This window comes from Archocentrus centrarchus, chromosome 15 (genome assembly GCF_007364275.1).
Source record: "Archocentrus centrarchus isolate MPI-CPG fArcCen1 chromosome 15, fArcCen1, whole genome shotgun sequence".
Classification (NCBI taxonomy): Eukaryota; Metazoa; Chordata; class Actinopteri; order Cichliformes; family Cichlidae; genus Archocentrus; species Archocentrus centrarchus.
The window spans coordinates 1,667,624-1,685,797 of NC_044360.1; the positions used below are offsets into that span (position 1 = coordinate 1,667,624).

Sequence of the window (18,174 nt, forward strand, 5' to 3'; positions counted from 1 at the left end):
GGTAGAGGAGGTACTCTGATAATAATGCAACTCAAAGCATTTACTGTTGATGTTAAAGAGGAAATAAGACAAAAAAATCTAAATGTCACAGTATCCGGGTTTTTCCCGCCTAAGGAAATTTTGGCACTTCCCAGACAGGTTTTAGACAGAGCCAGAAAGAATTATCAGGAATTATAATTCAATATGTTTTCTTAGCTGGGGAGTAATTTTGGTCGAATGCACAGAAATAAACTGGAACTATAAGGAAGACTCATCATGAGTTACTTGAAACATGAAACAAAAACTTCTTTATTAAAGCTTTCCTTTATTTCTAAAGGGATCACTGCCCGGTCTAATGAACAGAAAGGTTTCAGATTCTCAAACTACGCTGAACACACAGCACTTATTTCAGAATCAGATCAGGCCGGGAAAAAAAAACAGGAAAACTAGATGCTGGTCGAAACGTGTTGGTCGGTGCGATTCCCGAGGAGCTGAGGCCTCATCTAACACCAATATAATCAAAACAAGAAGTTTTATGATGTCAAATCTTATTCTTTGAATCTGATCGAAGACTCGTAGGATGCAAAGTCTGAGTTCATAAAGGCCACGGGGCAGATGCCTGACGAGGCGCTCACCTTTGAGCTGCAGCGTCGCCGGGCTGGGCCTCAGCGGCCGCGGGCTGTCTCCTCTTCTCTTCTTCCTCTTGCCTTCTTCTCACTTCCAGTAACTCCATCTGGAAACAGAAAAACAAACTCAACGTCTTGTTTTTTTCAGTCCTGAGATTTACGCCGGCGACTGAGACGTCTCCCGGCGCGCTCTCACCGTGGTCAGCCTCTCCAGCGCGGCGAAGCGCTCCTCCCAGGTGGCGGCCGACTTCTCGAAGGCCTCGTGGCGTTTGATGAGTTTCTCCACCTCGTCCACGCTCTGCCCCATCTCCCTGCTGGACAGGTAGGGCTCCTGTCCCAGCAGCCACGCCTCGGCCACACCTGCGTCCCGGGAGAACTGGTGCACCTCCAGGACTGGAGTCAAATCCACACGTTAGACCACGTTTAGACTCACCTCCAAGTATAAACTAATCAGATGGAAGATCTTACCCAGTCTAAGCCACTCCCATCTGTCCTCCCACTTATCAATCATGTCTTTCCTTTTGTCCGTCAACTGAAGCAACTTTTCTTTAATCTGCGAGGAGAAAAGTTTCAACATGTCTTCATGTGGCAAAGAACTGATGCAAGTCATGCTGTGTAAGACGTTCGGTAACTTTGAATCAACGACACAGACTGATGGTAACCAAAGAAAACCACATTAGCGTGAAGCTGTCTTCTCTGAGGCCTGCCTGCATGTGTTAACGTGTTTCTGTCCAATCAGACTGGCAAAAACAGGCGCAGCACCAACCAATCAGAGAAGTTTTAGATCATTGTGGAACTGGTTTCAGCTCCTGAGCCACCTGCAGCCTGCTTCGATAAGGAGTCATACAACACTCCTGTTTTTCCCGGGGTTACACCATCTCCCAGCAGCCTCTCATATCTCCCCCAGAAAAACCTCATTCTGAATAACTGAAATTTGTCTAATTTCACCCATCCGAGTAACCCGATAACACAGCCTGACTTTGAATCCTAAATGCCGGCAGGTACGAATCTTCCCTTTAAGTGTAAAGGAGTGACGCTTTTAATAAAGCGGAAGTGAAGGACACGCCTTCGTTTACTGAGCGCTGCGTTCATAAGAACGATGAGGAGACGTCTTCAATAAACTCGTGTAATTTCAGTTTTTCCACATTCACAGAAACTGTTTTTGGAACTAAAGAAAATAATTTTACATCTTTATGATTCAAACACATGTAGACTGTACAGCGCAGATGGCATCACCAGGAACGGAGCAATTAATGATTTCACTGCTACTGTCACACTTTGACCCTGCATCCATCTGCTGTTTCATGTTTGGCTCTGAGGGGTTTGAAAATGTGTGAACTCTCCACCTCCTCTGAAGCGTAGTGCTTCCTGGCCAGCAGGGCTTTGCCCAGCTCGATGCAGGCGGTGAAGCTGTCGTTGCGGGCGTCGATCTCCGCCTTGATGCCCTGGTGGTTGTTCATCAGCAGCTCCACGGACGACACGTCCCTGAAAACAAACGACACATCAGCAGCGTTCAAACGTGAGCCTGAGCCGACCCGGAGGTCTCACAGATGAGGGATCTCTGAACCCCCAGAACCTCAAATTCAGAAACATTTATGATAAACTTATAGAATAAACCTGTAAAAGGATGAGGCGATTACAGGAAGCTCCGCCCCTTCCTACCTGGGCTTCTCCTGAGCCTCGATGAGGCGGATGACATCTTCCATCCACAGCATCAGGTCGCGCACCATGCTGAAGAAGCGGAACTTGTCTCCGGTGTCGACCAGCTTCACCCGCCGGCCCTCCACCGCCTCCAGCAGGTTCTTCCAGGCCTCCAGGACCTGAAGGGAGCGAGACGACAAAGAGCCAAGATCAGACCTAAGAGATGAGAGGCTCGGCTCCTCTAAGAAAAGGAAGGCCTGGTTTCATTTGTGACATCGTATGAGCTGGCTGAGCCTCTGAGAATCAGAGCGGTGGCAGGAAGTAGTAACACCCAGCTTCAAATCATCACGGGGGGGGGGGGGGGGGGGGGGGGGGGGGGGGGGGGGGGGGGGTATTCTTCTACTGAAGCAGACTGAATCTAGACTTGTGGGGGTCCAGCTGTACCGCAGAGCAGCGTAACAGCCCGGGGAGACAAATAAAAAGGAAGAGCAGCAAATAAAAACACATTCATACGTGCAGACTGCAGAGGCGAAAGCTGGAGGGCAACACAGCAGCACAGACGACTGATAACAATAATTATTATCCATTTATTTCTGGCTCTGTTGGTATTTTAGAAGATGATGTAACTCAGTGAACGGGATCATTTTTTCCCCTCTTTGAGACGGATTTATCCTGCTTCTTAATTCCTGTCATAAATCTCAGTTCCAGTGCTGGACGTTCATATTAAACATGATCAAAGTTCTAATAATGAGCTGTGTACAGTAATCCCTGTGAGCCTAAAGCTCAGGCTGCACGCTGTCTGAACGCTCACTTTGTCCTGCTCTTGGATACTGATGATGTCACAGAGAGGACATCGACGTGCAGTCAATCAGAAGAACGCTTAAAGTGGGAGGAGCTAAAGCAGACTGCTTCAGACAGAGGATCGGCTGAGGGTCCGAGGCCCAGTATCAGATAAAGAAGGATTATTTTGAAGTCTGAATCATCAAAGCTGCTGTAGGAGAGTCCAAGAATAAAAATGTGGAGCTGGAAATGAGCCGAAGGTCCACGAGAAGCTTCCTCTGCAGACAAACACGCTTCTCCCACCACTTTAACTTTTACTGAACTTCTCTGCTTAATTTTTAAAGCTTGTTTTTAAATGAACTCCATGAATTGATATTATATATTTTATTTTATTGTATTTTTACTTATTAAAACACACTTAGGTAAATGCAAGCAACAACACTGCCAGCTAACAAGCAGGAAGCCTAAAATTACTCAGTGCATCTTAAACTGGTTTGAAGAAGCTGCTCTGGAGGCCAAAACTGTCAGTTTGTCACCTTCACTGCGTCGGCAGACCCCAACTATGTTTGCAAACTACGAGTAGCACTTGTTTTAATCCCCTCTGCGGCCCAGGTGGGTGGAGTTTACAGCCACCCAAAAATCAGATTATAAAAAACAAATGTTACGAGTGTTTGCAAATCACCAGGTCAGCAGGTAACACTAAGCCAGAGCTGCACGGGAAAGACTAAAATGTTACTATGATTTATCAACATTTTAGTCAAATACTGGAGGAAAAAGCCTAAAACTGCAGCCAAAATGAAGACTGATGCAAAGCCGATGTCTCTGTAAACAGAGTCTCACCTCTCCCTTTCTCTTCTGGGTGGACAGGGAGGATATGCAGGGAAACGGGACATACAGGGAATGGTCAAAACACAACGCCATCAAAACAGTGCTCAGTATCAACAGACCTCTCTGACACACAGCTGCAGCACGGCGGGGCTGAAGTGAAATGCACATGAAACTCGACAGCTCGCACAGCTCCGCTTTTACCCGTTTACTGCACCACAAAGAAACGTGACATTTCGAGCAACGTTTCTCTTCATCAGAGCAGAAACCGTGATCTGAACTGCAAAGCCAGGCCAACAAATCCAGGATATCTTCTGCTTATCTGGCTTCACTTACCCCCAAGGTGGTCATCAACCCAACGAGTCAGCCCAGAGTTTATCAGTCTAGCTACGCTCACATAAAGGTGGAGGTGTTAGCAGCATGTGACCGATCAAACATGGACAGGTGTGCTGCAGCAGAGACAGGCAAACCCTGTAAACGAACTACAGAGTTAACAGACTTGTGACTATTGCAGCTCTATCACCAAGACGATCATCACAAACTCCCAGAAAATTACGTGCTAGAGAGCTACTTTTCTAGCGAGCTGATTGGTCAGCGGGGCAGAGCGATCTGATTGGTCAGCGGGCGGTGGTGTTGCACATCTCCAACATAACTGGTGCCGTGCCGCCGTAAAAGGTTCAGAACACTGAAAAGCCAGACAGACGGGGTTAAAGCCGAAGTAACACAGGCCTCAGATCTGATGAAGAGGTGCCCGAAATGTCACATTAAATATGAAACGCTGCAATAATAAAGAAAGAAAAGTTAACCGGAGCCACGCTGTGTGCGAGCTGCTCAGCTTCTTCTGGGCTCAGCACCTCGCCCCACATTTTCTCTGTACGCTGAAGTAAAATCCTAATTTATTCACTTGTACTTTCTAAAAATATCAGTTTCAGTTTTTCAGTCCAGAGTTTACAGAATTATGATGCTGAGGTGAACGTATGAAACCACAGACCTAAGATGTTTGCGAGTTTCTCGAGCTGCAATCGCCGCTCCGAACGACAGCTGACAGGAAAAGCTGGATTTACAGTTCCAGCCTTTCTCCTGCAGCCACGAGCTCCGAGGAGGCATCGCCGCTGATAAAGATAAAGCTGAAGTTTGGGGCTGCAGCTCTGATGCAAACACCACGCAGGGCTGCGACGACTGCAGCCAGCTGCTCGAGTTTTCATGGGTCTCATTAACCAAAGTAGAAAGAAAATAAACTCTCATAAAAAACGTGACTTTTTATGCTCGACTGAGGCACACGCAGCTATTACTGTATTAAAATGCCTCAAACAAAGGTGGTAAACACATAAAGATGTTACATATATATATATATATATATATATATATATATATATATATATATATATATATATATATATATATATATATATATATATATATATTTCGACTTCACTGTGAACACTTCCAAGCGTTTTAATCATTGAAATCCTGCACATTTCTGTGATTTTCAGTCATAGAAAGTGATTAAAGCAGTGAGTCATGGATTCCTGCCTGCACACTGCACACAGGCGGCGACGTGCACACTCCCGTGCACGCTCCCGTGCACGCTCCCGTGCACGCTCCTCTGATGCTTAAATCTAATATTTTATCCACTTACTCAGTTTTTCCCCCAAATGAGAAAGTTTTATGCTTGTGAAACGAATGAAGCTGGAACATTTACAGTGTGTTTGCAGTATTTTGACCATGCCCTGTAAGATCTCTTTATAATTCATATTTACAGACGTGTCTGTTTAGCTTCCTCTGGACTTTGTGTTCATTTGTATCTGCAGAGGGCGCAGACTTATTACTGACTCTTAATCAAAGTGTGTCACCTTCCTAAGCGAGGCTCTGAGGTGCAGAGGAACAGTGCAGTGTTAGTGCAGCAGCAGCGCAGCATGCGTGAAGCCTTTTAAGGCCTTTAAAGGTCCGATCAGACTGTCAGAGGATGTGGGGGGGGTCTACTCTGACAGAACGTGAGGAGATTCAAATTAAAGCTCAAAGTGATCTGAGCTCAGTCCTGATGTGGTTTCTGTGTCGCTGCTGCCCGAAGCTCACCTCTCCTTCTCTCTTCTGAATGTCGTCGGCTTTGTCTCCGGCGTACGCCGACTGCAGGCGGACGGCGTCCTCCTGAAGCTGCCGCACCTGCGAGGGAAGCAGCACAGAAACCATCAGGTGGTTTCAAATGTTTGGAGATGTTTGAAGATAAGTGATAACTTAAGGTATGAGAGAAAAAACTGAATTTGAAGCTACAGAATCAGGTAATAATAATTCTCTGTAACTGTCAGACACAGCACTGGCTTGAATAATCAGGAAGGCCTCCCTTTTAACAGGAAGCGCCCTCAGGCAGATCGGGGCTCAGGGAGGAGCAGCCGTCTGCCTCGACTGGTTGGTGGGTGAGGAGGAAGAGGAGGAGCACTGAGAGACCGAGCACAAATACTCCACCTGTGTCCCCAGAGCCTGAATGTCGTGTTCGAAGGTGGTGTGCATCCTCTGCAGGGTCTCCACCGTGTTCTGGTCTCGGCCCAGCTCCTCCGGCAGCTTCTTGTGTTTGTCCAGAATGCGGTTGAGGATCTCCTTGGCGTCGTGGTAGAACTTGTGGAGCTCGAAGGAGGCGGCGAGGATCTGCGTGCGGGTGTCGATGAGCTCCAGCAGGTCGGCCCAGGCCTCGTTCAGGCCGTCCTTCCACTCGGCGATGGTGGCGGCGTCGCCGTGGCTGGCGTTGATCAGGTCGTCCGCTAGCTTGTTGACGCCGTCCACGCGCTCCTGGCCGATGTTTCCGGTGTCACGGGCGAATTCTCTGAAACGCTCCTGCAGCATCTGAAAGAGGAGAGCAGCCGGGTTATCTGAAACAGGAAATCTGAGCATTTCCTGTGAGTTTAAAACTGATTCAGGATCAGCAAATCCAGCTACAAGGAGAACACTGAAAAGCATCAGCTAATGAAGTTTTCACTCACTTTTTTACTGCCTTTGTTTGTGAAAGGCGCACAGATGCCTGAACAACTAAAACTCAGAACATGGCGGCGCCTGCACAGCGTCAACATGCTGGACATGAAATTAATCGTGTGCTGCACTCACGGTGACGTGCTCGTAATCCTGTCCCAGCTCGTGCGATCCGGCCACCACCTCCCTCTCGGCGATCCACTGCTCCAGGTCGTCAACCTCCCTGTTGAGCTGGAAGAGGCGGAAACGCTCGTCCAGCTTCGCGCGGCGCTCCTCCGCCAAATCCTTCAGCCCGGCGTACAGCTTATCCACCTGAGACTGACGCATGCCGATGCGCTCGCTGCGGGAGACATTTAAAACTCATTATTTGCTCCGCTCCTCTCTGTGACAGAGCAGAGAGAACGGCCCCCGGCCTCACCTGTCGGGGTGCCCGGCAGCCACCAGGCCCCGGCTGGTGCTGGACAGCTGGTGGACGGTGTCGGCGTAGTCCTCCACCGCCTGCTCCAGGATCTGGTGCTTCTTCAGCATCGCCACCGAACTCTGCTCATCCTGACAGAGACACACACACACACACACACACACACATCGTCTGATTTTTGATGCTTTAGGGAAGCAAAAGCTCTGATCTTTGTGGACTTTCCAACACGAGTTAAAGAGAAACTAAATTAAAGACTCAGCTACAGACTGAACTGAGCCGACTTTAATAAACCTGAGACTAACCGAGCGGCACACCACAGAAAAACCAGACCTGCTACCAAGTTTAAAAAAGTGAAACCATCATCTGCATCCAGAGAGTTCTCAGAGGATTTAAAGTGCAGCAGAAACAGCAAACAGGCCGACGCAACACGAACCAACACTAAACCAAAGAGAGGAAGTGGAGGCTGAACCAAAACCGAGAAAGAGGCCGTTTTAAACCAGGAGGGCAGAAACAGCCACCGACTCCATCCTCCGGGACTTGTTTACAGCTTATTCATTTCAGTCATGCAGGAGGCTGAATGCTGTTCAGCAATAAGCTGCATAAATAAACTGCATTTTACCAAAGGTGAACACTGTGATGCTCCCACAGTCTGTGGAAGCAGCCCTAACTCTGCGCTGCACCCTCACATTCAAATCTGGTCACTTCACAACAGCTGAAACACAAAGGGCACCCTGCACCCTCAGAGAGTTTAACATATCCAGGCTTTCTCTGCTTTATCCAGGTCAACAAACTGCACCCTCAGTCAGTGACAGCAGCGCTACAAGCTCTTCATTAAGGCTCTGTGTGTGCTTCCATAAACACAGGACTCAGCTCTTCCTGCTCAAAGGCATCCAATGGCCCTCTGTAAAGAGGACCAAGCCACAGCTCTGAGTAATACTAAAAATTTATAACTGCAAAAACCCTGACTGCAACAAGGTGAGACTCATCTGTCAGAGAGAAATTTAGGAAACTACTCCGTCTCTCTCCATCCTCCACTTCTGCCTGAACAAGCAACAACTGCGAGGAGGCAGCACGTAAGATGATTCGCGTCCACAGATCCTCCCCTCACCTTGGCCTTCTCCTCTGACATCATGTACAGCTCCTGCTCGCTCATCCAGGCCTCGGCCTCGGCGGCGTCGAAGTAGTACTGCTGCGCCTCGTGGGCCTCGCTCAGGCGGGCGTGACGCTTCTCCGTCTCCTTCTTGATTTGCTCCCACAGCGACTGGAGGTCGACGAGCCGCTGGCGGATCAGCTCGGTCGTCGGGCTGTCCTCGCGCAGGACGTGCTGGCTGCGCTCGAAGATGTCGTCGTAGCGAGGCTGGTGGCCCTGGACCTCCTTCTGCAGAGTCTGTGGAGGTCAAAGGCCGCAGAGCGGGATTATCACACTTATTCACTTTCATGTTTGCTGAAATATTAAAGAACTAAAGAACAATAACAAGCGTGGGTACATGTGAACGTCAGGAAAGCAAAGAAGTGTTTGCAGGTGAAGGTCGCGTACCTGGTTCTTCTTGATCAGCAGCTGGACGGTCTGCAGGTTGTGTCCATGGTCGGTCGAAGTGGCCAGAGGCATCCTCTCCTCCACCCACAGCTGAACACACACACACACACACACACACACACACACACACACACACACACACACAGTACTGTCAGCAGTGCCGGTACTTCCCCACCAACACTTTCACTTTTGGTTCCTTTTCAGTCTCGTTCTTTAAGAGTCATTTCTGAGAAACGCACATCCACATCTTTATATTTTACACACACAAAAAGTTGAACCAGAATTATAAACTAAGGAACTCGAGGGTCGAGTTCGTGGGCGTCACCCATAAAAAAATGTTCCAAACAGCTGATTGTGACTCACATACTTCCTGACTTTATTAAAATTAATATTAGTTACTGTTCACAATTTATATTTAATTATTTAATTTGTTACAAACTGATATTTGTATTTTAGTTTTGCTGTTTTTTGAAATTCAGCATTTCCCCATTTTTTTTGTATTTCTTCTTCTAATTTTTTTATTAATTGTAAATTTTTTGTACATTTTCTGTAGTATTTAAAAAGTATTTCTGGATTTTCTTTAATTTTCCGTTTCATGTTTTTATTTATTTGTTTGTTTCAACTTTTCTTTTGCATTTTTAACCTGATTTAATTAATTGTTGTTTTTTTCTATTCCTGATTCTTTTTCTGTCCCTCATTTTAATTAATTAGATTTTCAAGTTATTTTTATATTATATTAATTATATAAATATAATTATATAAATATATTATATAAATATTTAAAATGATTAATAACTGTATTTTTTAGTTTTTTAAATGTATTAATTTTTTAATCTGTATTTGTTTCTAAATGATTTACTTTTAATTTTGCACCATTTAATTTGACAAAAATATTTCATGTTTTTTTTTTTTTTAATTCGGTGTCTCCGCCCTCGTCGTATTCGTGTTCCCAGCTCAGCAGGAGGTCTCTCTCACTTACAATCTCGTCCTCCACGTCTCTGTTGAACTGGTGGATCTCTCGGGAGGCCATGAGGTGGTCTCTTCTCTTCTTCAGTGGTTCCTGGAGGGTCTGGAATTTCCTCTCCACGGTGACCCTCTGGCCATCCACCTCCTCGGAGCCCTTCCCCTCCTGGCTGAGGGCCTGTGACTGTTTCTGCAGCTCCTCCACCTCCTTCTGACGCACCTCCACCTGGCTCTCCAGGATCTGCAGGAGGATGACACAGAAACAGGGACTCAACAACCTGCTACGAACAGAAAATAAATGCTACAAAAACTAATCAATGGCACTAAAATCAAAATGAAAACATGAATATATATTTTTTTAAAAAGTTTGAAAAAGTCTAAAAAGAAAAGTCTGAAGAGAGTTGAAAGAGTTTTTAGTTTTTTTTTTTTTTTAAAGCTGCTCGTTTAAAATTAATGTTGCTTTATTTACATCTTATTGCTTTAATAAGGAAAATAAAATAATATTTTTAAATAATTTAAGAAAATACCGTCAGAAATTTTTTTATGAGTGCAAAGTGCAAAATATCCTCAGGGGAAAAATGCAGTAATAAAGAAAATTAATAAATTTTTTTAATTCAAAAGTACAAAATAAATGAATGTTAAAATGAATGTAAAAAAATTTACAGTAACAATAAATTAAATAAAATCAAAAAAGCAGCCGGTAAACAAAAAAATAAAATAAAAAAAATTAATGAGAGGAACTTAGAAAAATATGCAGCTGAAAGCTCTGAGAAAGATTTGCAAGGGGAGAGTTTTTTTTTCTTTGGTAAATGAATAAAATAAACAAAAAGAAGAGAAACACTTTAAAATTAAGAGCAACCCGATCAAAAAAATGCATTTATGTTAGAAAATATAACATAAAACTACTAAATATAAAGATATAAAATAATAAAAGTCAGGTGTAATTAACTGAAGAACCAAATATACGGTCATCAAAAATAAATAAATAAATAAGATAAATAAAAATATATATTTAAAAAAATTCCTTCTGAGGCCTCGTCTTAGTTTCTCTTCGGTCCGGTAAAAATCTGCTCTGATGTCCAAGAAGTGACTGAAAAAATAAAAATTTAGCAGCAATAAAAACGCTGATGAGCTGCAGCAGAAACCCGAGAGTGAACTAAAATTAGAGCAGCGAGGAAGACGAGGAGGAGGGGATTAGTTTTTCCTCTCTCTCTGTTTAACAGATCAAACACTGCTAATGATCTCCCTCCAACACACACACACACACACACACGATGCAGATCTGCTGCACACTCCTGTTTGTGTCTCTGTGAGGACCCTCAGTGATGTTCAGCAGGTCTGTGACTCTGAAATTAACCATCACTAATAAACCCTGACCCGGATCCTGACCCATGATCAGCGCCGGCGCAGCTTTGAAACCATCCTCAGATGAAGGTCTGAAACTGAACGCGGTCCTCACAGCGACGCCTCTCCACCCACTCGGTGTGGGCTCGAAACTCACTGAATGAACGATTACGTAACTGCTGTGTGAGAGAGGCCGAATTACGTAAAAGCTGCTTAGAAAGCGTGACCGTAAAAATGGAGGAATTACAGTAATGACGAGCTTCAGATCAGCCAGGACACGTTACAATTATCTGCATTATTAACCGTGCCGTCCTGCTTCACTGCAGAGTCATTCAGTTTAGGGAGAATTTAACTCCAGACACGCCAACATGGACATGTGCAGTTTATCTGTGTGTGATTTCAATCACATCCTAACATCCTGTGATTAAGAAAGAGCCCGAGGTGACACCAACCCACCCCTCTGAGTTTTAAACGAGCTGCTTTATCATGAAATCATGGAAATTATGGGGTGAGGAGAGGAAGGTCCGAATCCCCCATTTCATGGGAAAAGCAGTGCCGTCCTCCTTAATGCATCACTGTGGGTATAAATATTAATCTGAAGGGAACCTCCCTGGACTTCTTTTGACTCTGCTGACCTCAGAAATGAATAAACTGTTAAAAGCAGTTATGTTTTTACCTATATTATTATGTAAATTTACAGATGTTTGGTTCTCAGCTCCACTCTGACCTTTAGTGGAAACTCTGCAGTCGTGGTTTTTACAGGAAGTTCGTTTCGGTCTGCAAAGGCAGCTCAGAAACGCTTCCTCCTCACCTGCTGCTTCTTCAGCAGGATGTTGACCGAAGTGAGGTCTTTGCCGTAGTCGTCCGACTGCAGCTGCGCATCCAGCCCGCCCAGCCACTTGTCGAGGTCGGCGCAGCTCTGCGTGAACAGCTCGGCCTTGTTGGCGTCGAACAGACACTTGGCTTTGGTCTGCGTGGTCGACTCCAGGTCGTCCCACATCGTCTTCAGAGACGCCAGCTTCTCTTTAACCATGGCCTCCGTGTCCGGTTTCTCCGCCATCAGCGTCTGCCCGTCCTGGATCAACAATTCATCACAACACAACGTCAGGGTGATGTCACAGCAGCTGGTGCCATCTTTTACGTACAGTCTATGAGTACTACACCGTTTGGGAAAACTGTCTTAATTAGGAGAGAGGTTAGTGCTGATATATGTGGATACATGAAGTTTGTGCCTTTAACTGGAAACAATGTGACAATTCATCCCAAGCAATGAGAAGTGAGTGATGGAGGAAGTAAATAAGGAAGTTCATGCTCTGCCTTTTATCTGCTAGAAGCAATAATGTTCCGGCTCATTTATGGACATATCTGCTACATAAAGTTCATGTTTTAGTGAAATGTCTCAGCAGAGAACAGTTTACGTCTCTCTTTATAGACGGCTGAACCTTTTCCTTCCTGCCCACCTTGTTGATCTTGTCCAGCCACTCCTTGTTGGACTGCAGTTCAGCCATGAAGGCCTGGTGTTTGAGCCACTTGCTGTGGAGGTTCCTGGCCTCGTCGTACGACATGTCCTGAGCAGTCAGCATCTTCTCGTTGATCCACAGGGACAGCTGAGGACACACACCAAGCAAACGACCTCAGCTCGCGGCCACAGACACACTCAGCAGCACTCAAAGGCTAAACTCTCAAGTTTGAATCAGGGTGGTTTACCTCCTGGCAGTCCTGCAGGAACTTCTGCAGGTCTCTGTTGTCCTTCAGCCTCGTCAGCAGGTCGCTGGCAGCTGCTCGGTTCTTCTTGTGTCTGCAGAACAAAAATCATTTGTTCAGTTTTCAGTTTTTGTGCCCAGTTTTACCTGCAGGTTTGGAAAACTGTGACTCAGACCGGTTTCTGCCTCCTTTCTGAAGCTCGTTTTACCCCTGAACGTGATCACGTTTAGATCATTACCAAAACTATTAAAGGAAGTCATCTTTTACAAAATAAAAGCAGTGACAAAAGGATTAAATATACCCCCATTGATAATTTATCACAAACTAACAGCCTCTCGGTCACCTCTGGTCGATGGAGTCCACCTTCTCCTGGATGCGCTCGGCGTTGATGTTGCCATCGGTGACCAGGCGGCGTCCAGTGTCAACCACGGTGCCGATTTTCTCCTCGTTGGCGTCCATCGTGGTCATGAAGTCCTCCTGCTTCTTGATGGCAGCCTCGGCACCCTCCAGAGTGGTGGGCATCTCGGTGTGAGCCAGGACGTACTCCTGCCGGAGAAACACAGAGGAGGCCTCAACACCAGCTGGTCGCAGTGCCAAAGGTTAACCACTAGGTGGTGCATGTGATAATATTTAACATATTTAGTTATAATGAGTCAAAAGCTCTCAATGCTCAGGTTCACACAGTTTGGGCTTCTCTTGAATCTGGATGATGTCATAGAGAGGGGTGGGGCTTTTTAAACCTGCTGTATGAGGGGCAGCCAATCAAAACAAAGCTGTCTTAAAAGGGGAGCTTGTTTCAGACAGAGGATGAACTGAGACTGCACCGTGGCCCAGCAGAGGAGAAAGGAGGATCATTTTGAACTGTGAATCATGCAACACATGACCCTCATGACCCCCCCAGCCCACCCCCCCGGTGTTTGTGGGTTTCATCGGTCAGGATTTCCAGGCTCCAGCTTTAACCACCAAGTCTTACTTGTTAAACTTAAGCCCTCTGACATTAATCCTCACACAGACTAACTGGCTCAGCCCGGCCTTCATCATCATCAGGATTTCCAAACAGCTGCAGTTTGTTGTATTTGTAACATGGTTTTTTTTTGTTGTTGTTGTTGGCAGAAGCTCCCACCATTAAGTTAGCTGATGGATCTGATCACAGGTAACGAGCCTGAAAGCCATAAAGCTCAGCCTCAGCAATGACGCTCCACTGTATGAGCTACATGCTGGCATTATAACTTTCAAGACACTTTAATATTCCTGAGCCAGCCTGAATCTGCTCAGCAGCAAAGTCAGAGACCGACTCATCAACACAGTGAAGCATTCAGGTGTCGGTGTTGTGTGCATGAGCTGCTTTTAAGTGGAGAGGAATGAGTTACTGTGGGTCTGAATAACTAAAGGACACAAGGAGAGCAAACCTGTTGCTGTAATGATGGCGTTCCACCAGCTGGTGGCAGCATCTGATGAAAAAGGCAACCACGAGCCTCATCCTGTGAGATCCTGGTTACTCAGACTCTACCCCATCGTAGCAGAGACCACCTCTGATGATTATTTAATACACAACGCTGTTTTTACTGCTTCACCTTCTGAAGCCTTTCATCACACTGCATCATGAGGTCCCTCACACTCATCACTGTTTATCTGATATTCTTTAATGAAGCTCTGCTATTAAAGCTTCTGAACCACCTCACACAGCTTCACTGAGCAGCTCCGATATCTGCAGACGTTTCAGCTTTCGGGGACTCTGCAAACCTTTAAACGACTGTTGCTGTTTTAATGAGTCTTGCAGCTTTTGCTGTGCTCTGAAGGCTTCCTGCTCTCTCTTCAGAAACGGGGACGCGCCCAGCACCGAGCCACCGAGCCACCGAGCCACCGAGTTTTTTATTGGGTAAAAATGATGCAAAGACGTACAGAAAGAGAGAGAAAAAAAAAGGTCAGGAGAAGTTGGATTCTTTCCCAGCATGCACTTGGGGAAAGGTCATAAACACTGTGGAGTACTGAGAGTGAGGGATTTAGGCAAAAATCATGTGACAATGGCCTGGACCAATGCCAGGTCAGGGATTTATCTGCACATCAGGTTCACTCTGTGGTCACATGACTGCGCTCTGAGACCTGCTGCAGCCGCTTTCATCAGTAATAAAACGTATTTCCTGTCAGGGTCAGAGAAGATCAGTCTCATCTATCTGCATCCATGGGATCTGAGGCTTTACGGTTGTAGAACAAACACGGGATGTTTCCGCTGTACCTGCACTTTAATCTGAACCAGGTGCAGGTGAGACGCCATCGTGGGCTTACCTGGTTGTTGAGGAAGGCCTCGGCCTGCTTGGTGTCCCTGAGGAACAGCTGGTAAGCGTGGGACTGGGACAGCAGGTTCTGCCGGTTCTCCCACATCTTGTGCAGCTCGTTCCAGCCGGTGTCGAGCGCCTGCAGCCGCTGTCGCAGGAACATGTACTGCGCGTCCGTCTGGCCCTGCGTCACCATCTCGCCCATGTCCCGCATCTTCTGGTAGTCCTCCTCGTAGTTGCGGATCTCGTTTTTGATACCCTCGTGCTGGGCCAGCAGCTTCTCGGCCTCGGCCAATGTGTTGGGCATGTCCTCGGAGGCGATGACCGTCTGCGTCCGCGACAGCCACGACTGGAAGTCGTCCAGGTCGCGCAGGAACTGCTGCAGCTTGCTGGCTTCGCCCAGAGACTCCTCCCGGTTCTTCAGGGTGTCCTGAAAACAGCCAGTTGACAGTTAGTGGCATCTGTTTCTCAGTTTGGCAATTACGTTCTGATATGAGGACAAAATCCTACTTTCATCTCGTCCCAGACGCCTGTGATCTCAGCCAGACGACCTTTGATGGCCTCGGACTGCTCCGGGTGTTCGGAGCCCAAACGCTCCGCCTCCTTTCCCAGGTCGCCCAGCTTGTCCTTGATGGCCACGAGGTCGCGCTCCATCCCCGTCAGCTTCCTCTGCAGAGCCATGACGCCGGCCAGGTCGTTCCCCAGCTCCTGGGTGGACTCGATCACCTGCACATAAGGGGGGTAAAAATATTGATGAGGCGCCACAAAGTGGTTCCTTCCAAAATCTCTTATCATTTGTTGATTTTTGTCACGAGTCTGCACCCCGAGGGTCTGCCGGTACCTTGGTCTTCTCCTTGATCCAGGACTTGGTCTCGTTGCACTCCAGGTGGTAGTTCTGCACTCCCAGAGCTGAGTTCAGGCTTTCCTTCTTCTGGTCCACCAGATCTCTGAACTGACTCCACCTGGACAGACAGAAGCACTGTGAGCTCCCCACAGTCTGGGCACATTTACTGCACACATGATGTACCGGCTCAGGAACTGTTCAAGGTGTTTATTCAGGAGCAATAATGATCAACGTTCAGTGACCCGATCAAACCTGCAGGGTGCTTATCAATTTTATCTACATGTAATTTAAAGTTTTATTATATTTAGTCTCAGTTTTTAACATCATCAGATCCATGTTTGGTACTGAACCCAAATATTCAACTATCAGGATATTTGTGAGGTGGGTATTTGAGTTTCCAGTTCAGAGCATTTTTTTAAATGTCTGGATGTTAACACTTCACCTGCTCACCAGATTCAGTTCTACGGGAGGCGGGGCTTAGCACAACTCATCAACCAACCAATCAGCACTAAGCAACTTCAAATAAATTAAAAAGACACATCACATAAATAAATTAAATTGTAACCAGCCTATAAATACAGTAAGAGTAGATCAACAATTTTAACAACACTAAGAAAATAATCAGATAATAAAATAAAAAAATAAAATAAAATTAAGTAATTTTTTAGTTTTGGAAGGATTTTTTTTTTTTTAAACCAGTGAGATGGAGCAAAGTCGGACATCGACATTAAGACTTTAAATTCAAACTTCACTCTCAGATATTTCCTGCTTTGTCTCCAATGAGCTGCTAATAAACTTCAGATCCTAAACCATCAGTTTAATCTCAGCTAGAAGAACTCAGTCTGAAACAGAGTTCCTCCTTAATCCCGGTTTGATGATAATCCCAGTTTGATTACCTGGTGTTGAGTTTGTCCTGCTGGGCTTTGATCTCCTTCTCGCCGGGATGTCCGCTGTGGATCAGCTGCCTGGCAACCTGGTTTACCACGGCGACCCGGGACGCCTGGCTGTTCATCTCCGGCTCCAAACTCTCGAACCTGAACAGAGACGGCGAGTCGGGCATCACGAAGAGCATCAGCATGATGGTGATGGTTCAAAAAAAAAAAACAAAAAAAAAACAAGAGCCTAAACCCTGTGAAATTTCTGTCTCCATATTTCTGCAGTTCACACTCTGGAGGATCATCTTTTCTTTGCATTCCTGCTGAAACAAACTCAAAACCATCTTATTTGGTCCTAAAAGAAGATCAGGAAAACCCAGATGAGATGATGCAAAAGGAAGCAAAAATATTAGTAATATAAAATACCGCAATTTAATTATTGAGAGAAATGATCCAATATCACACATGTGACGGACAAAAGCATGACAACCTTTAGGAATTAGGATGTTTGTGTTTTCTAAATCGAAGGGATCAGGTGTGAGCGGGAGGCCTGCTGTGATTTAACCAACAAGTTGACCAAATAACTGAATAACTAATAAGGGCCCCCGCTCCACCCCGATGACCCCAATGACCCTGATGACCCTGAATTAATGAATAAAACTTAAAATCAAATCCTTCAACACCAACAGAGTCGACCGACATTTCAGGCTGCAGGGAGCCTCTCGGTCGGAGTCTGAGAGTGTTTACAGAGTGAGATGCTTCTGGTTTCCTCACAAATACGGAGCAGCATCCGCCCACACACACACACACACACACACACACACACACACACACACACACACACACACACACACACACACACACACACACACACACACACACACACACACACACACAACGTTAACAGCATCTGGGAAAAGATCCATGAGATGTTTTGTGGTCAAACAATATGGAGACAAGCAGCTGAAAACCAGAGTTAAAGGCTGCTGTGAACAAACCGTGTAACCACCCACACACACACACACACACACACACACACACACACACACACACACACACACACACACACACACACAGTCTTAAACAGAAGAACCTGCGTCTGGTGTAAACAGCAGTTTACTGCTCTGGTTCCCACAGTTTCACAGGAACAAGCAGCACCAGCTGGGTTTAAAGTCTCACTGCTGGAACATTATTTCGTTTTTTGAAGATCTTAATTGGCCTGTTTGGAGGAAAGTCAGAATATTTCACTCGTGCTGTAAAACACCCTGTAATTCTGCCATTAATGAGATGTTTGATGACTGTAGATGTCTTGTAAAGCAGTGAGGGTTGTTTGCATGCATGCCATGAAAAACCTGTTATTTTACGTCATTCTTCCACAGATCCGAGCGCGGCCCGGTCCTT

At 46.0% G+C, this 18,174-nt stretch overlaps 1 protein-coding gene across 3 annotated transcripts in view; it reads right to left on the reverse strand.

The window, feature by feature from the left end:
• LOC115793136 (spectrin beta chain, non-erythrocytic 1-like) overlaps positions 1–18,174 on the reverse strand; it is a 126,488-nt gene that overhangs the window by 11,183 nt on the left and 97,131 nt on the right. For all 3 annotated transcript variants that reach the window (XM_030747953.1, XM_030747954.1, XM_030747952.1), the window contains 20 exons: positions 16,795–16,932; positions 15,896–16,016; positions 15,565–15,780; positions 15,065–15,484; positions 13,122–13,324; positions 12,782–12,872; positions 12,535–12,681; positions 11,886–12,149; positions 9,747–9,971; positions 8,768–8,857; positions 8,339–8,617; positions 7,231–7,361; positions 6,948–7,152; positions 6,315–6,689; positions 5,928–6,014; positions 2,268–2,425; positions 1,952–2,090; positions 1,074–1,158; positions 802–998; positions 615–712 (listed from right to left, as the gene is read on the reverse strand). In XM_030747953.1, coding sequence (XP_030603813.1) covers positions 615–712; positions 802–998; positions 1,074–1,158; positions 1,952–2,090; positions 2,268–2,425; positions 5,928–6,014; positions 6,315–6,689; positions 6,948–7,152; positions 7,231–7,361; positions 8,339–8,617; positions 8,768–8,857; positions 9,747–9,971; positions 11,886–12,149; positions 12,535–12,681; positions 12,782–12,872; positions 13,122–13,324; positions 15,065–15,484; positions 15,565–15,780; positions 15,896–16,016; positions 16,795–16,932 — 3,669 coding nt within the window. The remainder of the gene's footprint in view (positions 1–614; positions 713–801; positions 999–1,073; positions 1,159–1,951; positions 2,091–2,267; positions 2,426–5,927; positions 6,015–6,314; positions 6,690–6,947; positions 7,153–7,230; positions 7,362–8,338; positions 8,618–8,767; positions 8,858–9,746; positions 9,972–11,885; positions 12,150–12,534; positions 12,682–12,781; positions 12,873–13,121; positions 13,325–15,064; positions 15,485–15,564; positions 15,781–15,895; positions 16,017–16,794; positions 16,933–18,174) is intronic.